Raw genomic sequence first — 11,973 nt, 5'->3', positions numbered from 1 at the left:
CACAGGAGGCCAAATCCAAGTGTTCTGGCACCACGAGTGAAGTTTAAAGCTCCCCCAGACTCCTGGGATGGATTCAAATGAGTACAGCTGGGGGTGATGAGCAGCTCTGAACAGCAGGGTCCCAAACCAGGAGATCAGGGAAGGAAGGAGTTAAGTCTGAACTGCAGCTTCCAAACTGCCCAGGGCAGCAAAGTGAAGGCTCTGCAGGGCTCAGCCTCGATGCAGAGTCCTGGCAGGAAGAGATTCCAAACAGAATGAAAATTATGGGAACTTGCAGAGTCTCGAGGCTTTGCCATAGGGAGATGCTGAGCAACACTACAGCACTGAGGGTACAAACCTTTATTTCAAACAAGAGCCCAGAAAACAGGGAAGCAAAAGGCTTTCCCACTCGTTTCCTCCCATTGCTTCAGGTCTCCATGGCTGAGTCCTGGATGGGACTGAGGGGTCACCACAAAGTCCACGCTGGAAGACAAGGAATGAGGCCCAGGGACGGGGCTGCAGAGAGGCAATGTGGGAATTTCCTTGGATTTCCTTGGCCATCTCTGAAGTGCAGGAATCTCCAAGAGCCTGTGAACTGCTGGTGGGAGCCACCCAGCTCCTCACACCTGGAGCAGAAGGAGAGATGGCAATCACCTCCTGCCCCTGACCTGATCCTGCTCCAGGTCCCTCTGAACACCCCAAATCCCAATGGGAACAGCCTAAACAGAGGCACAGGTGACAGGGGAGCCTTATCCTGCTCCCTCCACAAGCCATTTCAAACTCAGAGACATTTCCTTGGAAGCAGCTGCTTCACACTGAGCTTGGAACACCCCCTGGCACTGCCCAGAGCCCCCCCAAGCAGGGGGTCCCCTCATCCTTACCCACTGTGTCACTGCACCAGTCTGTAGGTGATGTACCTGCCCGCTGTCTCACTGGGCCTGATGATCTTCACAACCTGCAAGGCAGACACAGAGCTCAGGAGAGGAGGAGGAGGAGGAGGGACACTTTTTGTGCTCCAAGGATCATCCCCTCCCTGCCCTGCCCCAGGGAGCTGCTGCCTCAGCCAGCTCCTCTCACCTGGCCACGCTTTATCCCGAAGTAGCGAGCCACAGGGTCCCCCGCCTGGATCCTGGGGAGCTGGTTCTCCCTCAGTTTGCTGTGCTGGGAGTCAAGGAGAAGCTCCAGACACACCATGAGCTGCTCATGGAACAGAAATGAGCTGGGGCAGGAGGAGGGGTTTCCAGCCCAGATTCCATCTCACCTGAGCAGGATGGAGGGACACTCAAAAGGACACTCAAAGGATACTACCGGGCCAGCAGCTCTGTCACCTCCTCCTTTGTCATAACCACGTGCTCTGGCACCAGCTGCAAACACAAGAGAGGCTGAGATGAGGCAACAGCTGGAGACAACATGTTTGGGAGGGGAAAAGGACAACTGTGCCCCTCAGCCCAGCCAGAGACCAGCAGAAGGACTCTGGGAGCAGCAGGAACACAGCCAGCATGAGGGAGGGACCATCCTATGTTGTGGTGTTGTGAGGGTCCCCAGGACAAGGTGAGAGATGAGAATTGACTCCAAGTTCTCAGAGGATTATAATATAATATATTACTATAATATATATTCTAAAACTATACTAAAGGAAGAAAAAGAAGACATCAGAAGGCTGGACAAGAATGATCATAAAACCCCATGACAGACTCGGACATAGCTGGCTGTGATTGGTCATTAATTAAAAACAACTCACATGGAACCAATCAAAGATGCACCCCTTGGTAAGCAACCTCCAAACCACTTTCCAAGCAATCAGATAATTATTGTTTACATTTCTTTTCTGAGGCTTCTCAGGAAAAAAATCCTGGCAAAGGGATTTTTCATAAAATATCATGGTGACAATCCCACCCCTGCTCACCTCATGCTCTGTGATGTTGATGAGAAGCTCCTGCTGCAGGAACTGCTCCAGGATGTACTTGGGAGCCATGTCAACCAGGGACTGGAAGGAAAAATCCCATCAGAGGTGGCTGGGGCAGCCCTGGCAGGGCTCAGAGCTGCTCCTGGACTCACACAGACACAGGCAGGCTGGGAACAGGGAAACATCTTTTTCCCTCCTCCACCTCCTGACTGCTTGTCGGCCCTCAGCTGTGCCACTGCCACCAGGACCTGCTGCTCTGGTTGAACGCATTTGGGTGCTAAAAAAGAGCCTGTGCTAAGGTACGACAGGCTCTAGCAAAAGCTTTCCTCTGGAGGGAAATTCAGGGATTTTATTTACCCAGAAACAGACAAGGAAAACCTCCACAACTCCTCAGGGGGACACAGACCTGCTTGGCCGAAGGGGTCATTCCCTGCTGCACCACGATCAGTGCCCGGGTGATGTTCTCCTCCTGCATGCGCTGGCAGTACATCTTGATCGTCTTGATGCCCACCTTGGGCTCCTCTGAGGAAAGAGCCACACCCGGGGTCACAGAGAGCCCCCTGAACTCCCCTCCCCGGGGGCTCAGCCAGACCCGGGGCTGTGCTCCAAACCTGCCCTGGGGGCACAGGCGGACCCCGGGTCACCGAGAGCCTCCCCACGCCCTGAACCCCAGAGTCCCAGAATGGAGCGGGCCGGCGCTGCTCACCGGGGAAGAACACGAACATCTGGTCGGTGGGATCATCGTTGTGAGCCACCAGCACGGTCAGATCGGTGCGACGGGGTCGGCCCTCACTGGGCTTGTCCCCGAACTGCGCCTTGAACTCCTCCAGCGTCTGGTCCAGCTCGTCCTGGGTCACCAAGTACCCGCGGTCGTGGCACAGCTGCGGGGGCAGCACAGGGCTCAGGAACCGGCAGACGCACCGGCCTCCACACCCCTCACCTCCACCCTGCGGCCCCGCCGGCACTCCCCAAACAGCAGGCTCGCCCTCCCGGTCCCTCCGGTGCCCCGGACCTGCATGATGGTCTTGCGGATCTTCCACAGCCGGTACGTCTCCTCCTCGTCGTCCATCTTGGCCTCTGAGGGCTGCGCGGGGTGCCCGTGCTGTCGCCTGCCCCGCGCGCCCACAGGCAGTGCTAATGCACGCACGGGGGGGCCTTAGCCGCGGCGCCTCCTGGGAGATGTAGTCCGCCGCTAGCTGTTCCCCGCCGCTGGCTTTGGAGGGAACGGGTATTTCTGTGCTGCTCTCGGGATGGGGCTCTGGGTGGCTGCGGCTCTGTTCGGAACCCGCGGCTGGTCGGGAGGGAATCGCCGCCCGGGAGGCGCAGCCCGCAGCACCTGTTTCCAACCCCGCCCTTTGGTCTGCCCTTGCCTCCCACCCTCGTGGTCTCTCCCGATAAACACCCCTGCGGCCACCCCGCCCACTCTGCCCTTCTATTGGTTAACTTTCCATCCATCATCCCGCCGAGGCCGCCTCTCTGCGCGTTGATTGGCTGATGCGGCCTAAGGGGGCGGGGTTTATGCGGGATGGGCTGGGGCGGCGCGGTGCGGGGCGCGCTGTGGTGCGCGCGGGCGGCGGCGCGGACGGCGGCGCGGACGGCGCTTCTGGGACCAGGGCTGATCGCGGTGCGGAGCATGGTGAGCGCGGGACTGCCCCGGGAGCTGGGCCCGCTCCGCTCCGGGACCGCTCTGCGCCGCGGGCTCGGCGGCTGGGCCTGGGGCTGGCCCCGGGTCTCTCCCGCGGCGTGCCCGGGGCGGGCGGTGGGGGCTCGGGCCTGGCCTGGCCTGGCCTGGCCGGGGCGCGGAGAGGGGCCGTGAGGGGAGCGGAGGTGGCGGGGCCGGCTCTGCAGTGATGCGCTCGCCCCGCAGTGTGCCCACGCGGATGACTGGCGCTCGGCCAAGGCCATCTACGACTTCGTCGCTCTCGACATCGACGGCAACGACGTGTCCCTGGAAAAGTACCGGTAGGACGGAGGGGTCGGAGAACGCAGCGCTGGGCGAGGTTGAGCCACAGCGGCTCTTGCGCAACCCTCACGCCTCGGCCGGGCGGGTGAGGGACCTCTGCCCGTGCCCTGCGGGGAAGGGCAGCTCATCCACCCCCTCTGCAGGGGCGACGTCTGTATCATCACCAACGTAGCCTCCAAGTGAGGGAAAACGGCGGTAAACTACACTCAGCTTGTCGATTTGCACGCCCGATACGCTGAGAGGGGTTTACGCATCCTGGGCTTTCCCTGCAACCAGTTTGGGAAGCAGGTACGTGGGGTGGGGGCTCGGATTCCCCGGGAGTGTTGGGGTGGCCCGGGGAACCCTCACGGTCCTGGTGTGGCCCCTCAGGAGCCCGGGACCAACGCTCAGATCAAGGCATTTGCTGAGGGCTACGGGGTGAAGTTTGACATGTACAGCAAGATCGATGTCAACGGGGATGATGCTCACCCCCTCTGGAAGTGGCTGAAGGAGCAGCCCAAAGGGAGAGGCACTCTGGGCAAGTGAGTATGGAAGGGAGAGCCCTGGGGACCCACAGCCCTGCAGCCAGCAGGGAGGGCTTGGCTCCGGGCCTGGCTGGGGGTGAGGAGGGGCTTTTCTGCCCCAAACTCACTTCTGTTTTTTCTCTCCTAGTGCAATAAAATGGAACTTCACCAAGGTAGGACACTGTAGTGGTTTTGGTTGCCTCTTCTGGGCTGCATGTCCCTCTGGGGATCTGAGGGGAGTCCCTGATGTGGGAGGGAGCCTCGCACTGGGCTCTGCTCTGTGCCATTACCCCAGGTCTCACAGCAGGAGCATCCCAAGGGGTTTCTGTGTCTAGAGACCCTTGGGAGGCCCTGCCCAGAGCACAACTGAGGGGGGGGGGGGGAAGTGAGTCTATGAGGGCTACAGCTGCCACACCCCCAGCAGCTCCCTGGGAGAGCAGGACTCACTCACCAGGGGTTCCTTCATTCCTACAGTTCCTCATTAACCGGGAAGGTCAAGTGGTGAAGAGGTACAGCCCCATGGAAGATCCCTATGTAAGTGCTGCTGCTGGGGAGGAGGGGAAGGCCGGGGATGTTCTCGGGGTACAATGTTCCCCTCTTCCCCACAGGTGATCGAGAAGGACCTGCCTGCCTACCTGTAGCTCCACTCCGCTGTCCCCCTGCCCGTCCCGACCCTGCTGCCCATGGAGCCTCCTCCAGCCCCATGATGGGCTGCCTCCAACCCAGCTGCTGGTGGGGCAGCCCTGACCCACGGCGTGCACCTGCTGGACAGAGGCTCCAGGGGCCCTGGCCGCTGCGGGCAGGAGCAGCTGGAGCCCCCTCACAGTAACGAGTCCCCCTGCAATAAAGGCGTTAGGAATGAGCTGCTGTGTTGGCTGTGGGATGGAGCAGGGATGGGGCTGGGGCTGCTGCGCCACTCTGCTGACAGCCTGGAGTTTGCTGGCAAGCCAAGACCTTACACAACTCCTAAGCCGAGCAGGGATAATCCTCAGTGTTGAGGAGGAAGTGCAAATCCGGCATGATGCGTGCTCCCGAGGGGCTTCCTGGGCAAAGGCAGAGCTGGGGAAGGTTTGTCCCCTCTGGGACTGGGATCCCTCCTGTCTCCAGGAACCCTAGCAGGGCAGCAGAGGAGCAGAGGGGATGGGTCCAGCACTGGTGTAAGCCCCAGCCAAGAGAAATTCCTGCAAAACAGAACCCAGGCGTGTTGGGACATGGCAAAATATCCCCTGCAGCCAGGGATGTGTCTGACCACAGCAAGCAGGATCACCCTCCTCCTCCTCGGGGCAGCGTCTTGGTGATTGTGAAGCCACAGCCGTGCCCAGCCAAGCCCATGGGGCTGGTGTCCCATCCTGGGCAGGGACAGCTCAGGTTCTGCCATGCAGGAATGCTGCTGCACCTCCTCCCAGGGCCTGGGAAGTGCTGGCTCTCCCTGACACATCCACAGCCCCCTCGAGGAGTCTGTCCCCAGGAAAAATCCCAGGTCTCCCAAGTCTGATACCCCTGCAGAGCCTCCAGCCCAGCACATCAGGGATGCTGGGAGGATCCTGCTCACATTTAGGGATCACTCACTGGGGGTCACCCCATCCCTCCTTCCATGAAATAACAGAACCAGCAGTGCCTGGATGAGACATCCCAGAGCCGTGGCAGCTCCTGCTGGGGGAACGGTCTGGAACAGAGGCTCCTTTATCTGTGTTTTTCCAGCCAAACCAGGAGGGAGCTCCCTCATCCAAGGCTGGTGCTCAGGCTGGATCCAGACAGGATCCTCCTCTGCAGGAGCAGTGGCTTCTCCCAGGGAGAGGCTTGGGACAACAGCCCTCAAGGTCACCGATTTGGTGACACAGGAGATACAAAGTCCAGCTGCCAGCACAATGCTGGCCCAGGGATTCCTGAGCCAAGTCCCAGCTGAGCTCCTGGGGCAAGCTGGATAGACCAACAGATAGAGACAGAGCTGGGAGATACAGAAATCTCACGTGTGGCTTCTGTTCCATTTTTACTGAGCAGAATGAAAAATTATCCTTCTGAGGCAAGTAGAAAATTCAGGAATTATTAGTCCAAGGCACATACTCTAAAAAATCTCTTTACATATGTACAACTTAATTATAAATATACATAGAAACAAGGGCAAACAACAAGCAGATTAAAAAGTGCCAACACAAAGGTGTCAGGGAAGAAAACAGGGACTCATTAAAAATACAATCAGTAGGACAACTGCAGAATAATTTAGTTAAAAGGTAACATTACATATTATTAACCCTGACAAAACATGGGATCGGGGCAGGAAAGGGATTCCTTGAAGGTGGTCTCTATCTTTCCAGAGACCAGGGAGAGAAGATTGCATATATTTTAAAGTTAAGGTCAAAGCCACCAGGTAAGGCTCCGGTGACAGCAGAGGGTGCCCAGCAGGGAATTCCCCCTCACTATTCCTGAGTTTAAACCTCTTTGAGCTGGGTTTTCCCGGCATCCTTTACTCTCATTGTTGGGAATTCGGCCCCAAGCTAGCAGTGCTTTAAATAGGGGAGGGTGGGGAGAGGGGCAGCCTGGCTCTGCCTGGCCCAGGGAAGGCTGCTGGGGTCAAGAGAAGCAGAGCTGGGGGAGAGCAGGAGCCCTCGGGGCAGCAGCAGGGCTTTGGGGGGCACAGGTGGCTCCCCCATCTTTGGTGAACATGTTGAGGTAAGGAGGTGAAATGTGGCCCCAACTGCAGGGATTGAGCCTCTGCTAAGAGGCAGGTGCCAGCTAGGGAGGGGAGTAAGGACAGGGCCCCCCCCAAAACGAAATTCAGGGACCAGAGTAGCCTCAAACTGAGCCCACCTGTGTGTGGCACCAGGGCAGGTCTGTGTCAGGAGTCAGCTCCTGCCACAGCCAGAGCACAACACTTGGACACAGACCCAGAGCAATTCCCAGCATCAAATGGACACTGGGCCAGTCCCTGAGCCCTGGGGGGACATGGAGGTGACACCACCAGGCACTGTGAAGCTCCAGCCCCCTCAAGACTGCCCTGTTAGGGCACAGAATACCCCCTTCCCCCAGGGCTGACTGAGGAAGGGCCAGGTCAGCCAGGGATGGTCCCAGGTTCTTGCCTGAAATCATCCTGGTACCACTTTTAGGAAAGGCTTGGATGCCCTCTGTCCTGGGGTGGAGGCAGCAGGGGGTGGGGCAGTGCTTTGCAAAGCAGCCTTTGTTCTTTGGTATCCGAGGGGGAGGTTGCAGCAGGAGCAGCCAAACTGCAAATCCCAGGCAGTGACACTGACACTGCACGTCCTGGGCAATGACAATAACACTGCATATTTCAGGCAGTGACAATGACACTGCACAACCCGGCTGGGCTGCTCTGACCCAGACCTCTGGCCTGGGGTCCATGGCCCAGCCAAGAACAGTGGCAGGACCAGCGAGATGTCCAGGTGAAGGGACAACATGTGACAGCAGGAAACTGGCCAAAGCACGTCTGGTCACGGCGACCCGGTGAGGTTAAAGTGCAGGACAAAGGGACATGTGTCCCTTCTGCTCTGGAGAATCCTGCTGATCCTGGCGTGGCTGAACTCTGACAGACTCAAGCTCTGTGGCGTGCAGCCAGCTCTGGCCACTCCCACGGAGCTCAGGCAGCTCAAGGTCCCTTCCTGGCAAGGGCAGCACAGGCAGTTTTGGATCTCTCACTACACCTGCTCAGCCCTGCCAGAGAACACCTGAGCTCAGCATCTCCCAGCTCCTCTGGGACAACATTCCCTTCCCCTTCATCCCAGGCTGCCAGCACAGCCCCAGGGTCTGCAGCAGTGCTGGGGCAGCCCAGTCTTGGGGCTGAACCTCCATTCTTCCCTAACTGACCAGCATGTGGTCATTCCAGAGCCTGGCCATGACCCTCTTGGGCTGGAGGGCTGGGGAAGGCTCCGACACTCAGTAGTCTGCAGGGGGTGGGCACAGGAGGGGTGTCCCCTCAATCCCACTTGAGCACTGACCTGTGAGCAGGACTCAACCCAGCAGAGCCCCTCGGCCCAGCAGGACCCGCTCAGCTCCCCCTGGGCACGTTCCATACAAACCTGCACATGCCTGACTAGATATTAGATATAAATAAAATTCACTTTAAGAAACTCCAGGCTTTTTCTTCCCTCAAAACCAGAGCAGAGTCAGTCCAAACCAGTAGAAAAGTCAGGGCTCCTCAGCTCTCACCTCTGCACCAGAGAACACAGATCCACAGCAGCATTCCAGCTGGCATTCAGAAATCTGGGAAAGGCCCACTGAACTGGATCACGCTCTGGCGCTCTGGGGGGAGCATGTTCTCCTGGGAGGGCCCGTGGAACGTCCTCAGCATGTCCTCCAGGATCTCTCTAAAATTGATATTCCCATCTTGCTGGAGAAAATCCTCCTGTGGCTGCTGCAGGGGGGCTGGGGGAGGCAGGGTGGGGGGCTCGTGCAGCGAGGGGCCGGGGGCTGTGCTGCCCTCCAGGCCAGGAGCGTGGCCAAAGCCAAAGGACAACCTGTGCTGCTGCTGGGGCTGCAAGGGGGGCTCCGAGGAGAAGCACAGAGCTCTGGTCTCTGGGTTCAACACCAAGTCAGGAATGCTGTTGCTGGGAGGGCTGTAGGTCAAGTCCAGGATCTCATCCTGGCACAGGGAGGGCAGGGGCAGCCCAGGCCCTGGCAGGATGTGCAGTGGCAGGGAGAAGGGTGAGCTCTGCTCCTGGGCCTGGAGCAGCCGGCTCTGCTTCCTCTTCACGTCCTCATCCATCTGCTTCAGCTCCTCCCGCACCCTGTGGACGCAGCTCTCGGGGATCTTTATCCCTGGGGGAGGAACAGGCATCAGTCCCCTGAGGAAGAACCTTTCACCCCAGTACAACAAAACCTTATCTCCCCGAGACATGTGGCTAAGTCACACAATTGTCATGTGATTAATTATCTTAGCTGAAAACCTTCTTAGCCAGCAATAAGCATTCTGTCTTGGTGTGAGAAAGGAAACAGAACACAAGCATTTTTACAACTATAAAAGACCACTATGATTTTCATGAAAGCAGAAGTCTCTAATACACTCTCTGAGTGTGGAGAGATCTTGACAACCAAGACATGGGCATCAAGTTACTTCCCCTGGGGACTGAGAGAAATTAAGGACATTCTCTGCACACTGCCATCATTTGTTGCTCAGTGACATTGATTCCTAATTTATACTATTTCTTTGCCAGCTGTAACATAGGTACCTTTATCTACTAGTGGTGCTTCTTTTGTTTATCCTGTGTAGCAAGTGAATTTGTTTATGTCTGTTTTCCTTGGCCTATTCAAATAAATAATTCATGACCTGATCGGTCATTATTAAGAACTTGCAAGTGAGAGTGGGTTTTGGGGTGCTGCCTGCTGCCAGCAACCTGTCAAAGGCAGGGACTTGTTAGGAATGGAGAGGGGAGAGCTTAGACATCTCCACAGCCCTCTGGGAAGGGATGGGGCACAGTGGGGACAGAGAGAAAAGAGCAGCAGCACTGGGAGGAGGATGATGGGCCTGGCTCACCCCCTCTGCCCCAACACATCCAACTCTCCTCCTGGAAAGGATGAGTGGGTGCTCCATCCCATGTGCTGGAACACGCCCCTTTTAAGAAGGAAATCACATCACACACCGACTTGTTTCTTCTTCTCCTTGGTCTTGAGGCGCACGATCTGCAGGTAGCTGCTGCTGGTGATGTCTGCCATGACGCCGGCGATCCTGCTCCACACGCGCAGCAGGGCCCCGCACAGCATGTAGTAGTGCCTCAGGCGCATGCCCTGGAAGCATTCCTTCCCCTCCTGGATCAGCTTGCAGCTCTTGTTCCTTCGAGGACCATGGGAGAAAACCACTGGAATTAGCACAGGTTCCTGGAGCTGAGCGGGATTCACCTCCCCTCAGGCTCCCCCCAGTGCCACAGTCAGGGACCCCCAGGGTGCAGGCTCCTGCCTAGGGAGGGAGGAATGGCTTTGAGCTGAAAGTGAGGAGATGTAAATTGGATGTTGGGGAGGAATTCCTCCCTGTGAAGGTGGTGAGGGCCTGGCACAGGCTGCCCAGAGAAGGTGTGGCTGTCCCATTCCCAGAGGAGTTCAAGGCATCCATCCAGGTTGGATGAAGCAACCTGGTGGAAGGTCTCACTGTCCCTCCCTGACATGGAACTGCATGGGCTTCATTTAAGGTCCCTTTGAACCCAAACCATCCTGAGATTCTGTGGCAGGCTGGTGCTGCAGCTGCCTTACCACACAGCGTGGTTACAGTTCTTCAAGGAGAAGTGGTAGCTGCTCTCCCAGTGCTCCTTGGCTTCCTCGGGCAGCACCTGCAGCAGAACATTCAGTATTAGGAATTTTCCACTGTCCAGGATGAAAAGATGTGTGAAATCCAGGGCTGGGAATCAGGACACCTAGTGCCACCACCATCCCTGCCCATCCACAAGAGAGCCACGAGGAGCTGTGACAGGGTTACAGTGAATGCCCTTCCAACCTCCCCAGCCCCCACAGTGGAGGCTGCAGGTTCCACCTACCCGTCGGTATTTCTTCTGCAGACTGTCCAGGCTCTCAAGCTGGCTTTGTTTCCCAATATTTGGCTTGTAGAGGATGAAGCTCTTCCCACGGCACTGCTCTGCCAGCAGACAGGTGTATTTGCTGCCTCGCACCTGTGGGGTACAGCTGATGGTCACAGGCACAGCCTCCCTCCCCAGATTTCTCTAAACTAACCCCTTCCTGCCAGGATGGAGGTCCTTGGAGGCATTTCCCAGCCCTCAAAAAGAGTGATCTTGTACCACCATGGCAGATTTCCTGCTGGAATCACCCCTGAGCTGAGGTGCCACCTTGGCAGAGCCCAGGGACATACCTTGTAGGAGAGGTAGAACCCATCATAGGTTCCTGTCAGTTTGAGTGACTTCTCATAGGCTTCCTCCCACTTTAAGCCTCTGTCAACGCTGATCTGAACAGGAACACACAGAGGGATTTGTAACTCCAGGGGCAGGACAAGTGCCTCGGTGTCTGCCTCACAAATCTCCCCTCAGCACAGCCTAGAACCAGGCACAGACAGGTGCCCACCTTGTAGAACACAACCTGCCCGTCCTGCGGGTGCCCCGGGGTCAGGAAAACCTCCTTGCTCTCCTCGTAGATCTCATCCACTCCTGGGGCTAAATCTGTGGAAGGAGAAAAGGCTGTTGTGAAGAACATTCTCCCAAAAGCACCTCCTTGGGTCTCAGGATCTGTGCTGGGAGGAACTGGAACCCCAGGGGTGCAGGAGGCAGAGCTGTGACCACCCCTCCTTCTCCATACCAAGGATGCCCATGTCATATTTGCCCTCCTTCTTGTCCTTCTCAATCAGGTAGTCAAAGGTGTCAGAAAAATACTGGAAGAGCATGTTCTGTTTGTCCACCTCCAGGCCCAAGATGCGGTTCAGGAATTTGGTGATGGAGCAGTCTGCAAGAGCACAGTGGGTCAGGTGATGTGGTGCAGCTGGACATGGAACCAACCAGCCCCCTCCCAAAGAGCCCCCCCAGCAGCCCCACCATGTCCCTTCTGACAGCAGCCCAGTCCAAGGGCTGCTCCTGTGAGGAAGCTGGGGGGCCACAGGATCTGCAGCACAGGCTGCTCCTACAGGGCCTTCCCCACAAGGCAAACATCTTGCCCAGGTGCCCAGCACACTCCATGAG

At 57.5% G+C, this 11,973-nt stretch overlaps 3 protein-coding genes across 5 annotated transcripts in view; 1 reads left to right on the top strand and 2 right to left on the bottom strand.

The window, feature by feature from the left end:
- Window positions 1–324: 324 nt before the first annotated feature.
- POLR2E (RNA polymerase II, I and III subunit E) lies at window positions 325–3,249 on the bottom strand. The gene is made up of 8 exons (XM_009096900.4): window positions 2,898–3,249; window positions 2,592–2,766; window positions 2,292–2,407; window positions 1,886–1,966; window positions 1,285–1,343; window positions 1,057–1,135; window positions 861–934; window positions 325–605 (listed from the first exon to the last, which is right to left on the bottom strand). Exons 1-7 carry the CDS (start codon window positions 2,952–2,954, stop codon window positions 869–871), a joined length of 633 nt encoding a protein of 210 aa, XP_009095148.1. The 5' UTR covers window positions 2,955–3,249; the 3' UTR covers window positions 325–605; window positions 861–868.
- A 161-nt stretch (window positions 3,250–3,410) lies between these two features.
- GPX4 (glutathione peroxidase 4) lies at window positions 3,411–5,213 on the top strand. The gene is made up of 7 exons (XM_050986127.1): window positions 3,411–3,521; window positions 3,753–3,847; window positions 3,992–4,136; window positions 4,218–4,369; window positions 4,500–4,524; window positions 4,826–4,885; window positions 4,960–5,213. The coding sequence occupies exons 1-7, from the start codon at window positions 3,411–3,413 to the stop codon at window positions 4,990–4,992; spliced, it is 621 nt and encodes a 206-aa protein (XP_050842084.1). The 3' UTR covers window positions 4,993–5,213.
- A 1,104-nt stretch (window positions 5,214–6,317) lies between these two features.
- Window positions 6,318–11,973, bottom strand: part of SBNO2 (strawberry notch homolog 2) — a 49,168-nt gene continuing 43,512 nt past the window's right edge. For all 3 annotated transcript variants that reach the window (XM_009096902.4, XM_018921848.3, XM_018921849.3), the window contains 7 exons: window positions 11,597–11,740; window positions 11,366–11,460; window positions 11,157–11,249; window positions 10,828–10,959; window positions 10,547–10,623; window positions 9,943–10,133; window positions 6,318–9,121 (listed from right to left, as the gene is read on the bottom strand). In XM_009096902.4, the coding sequence (XP_009095150.1) occupies window positions 8,559–9,121; window positions 9,943–10,133; window positions 10,547–10,623; window positions 10,828–10,959; window positions 11,157–11,249; window positions 11,366–11,460; window positions 11,597–11,740 (1,295 nt within the window). In that variant the 3' untranslated portion in view covers window positions 6,318–8,558. The remainder of the gene's footprint in view (window positions 9,122–9,942; window positions 10,134–10,546; window positions 10,624–10,827; window positions 10,960–11,156; window positions 11,250–11,365; window positions 11,461–11,596; window positions 11,741–11,973) is intronic.

This window comes from Serinus canaria, chromosome 28 (genome assembly GCF_022539315.1).
Source record: "Serinus canaria isolate serCan28SL12 chromosome 28, serCan2020, whole genome shotgun sequence".
Taxonomy (NCBI): Eukaryota; Metazoa; Chordata; class Aves; order Passeriformes; family Fringillidae; genus Serinus; species Serinus canaria.
Note: the sequence above shows the minus strand (reverse complement) of the source record. Positions and strands in the feature narration are given on the sequence as shown.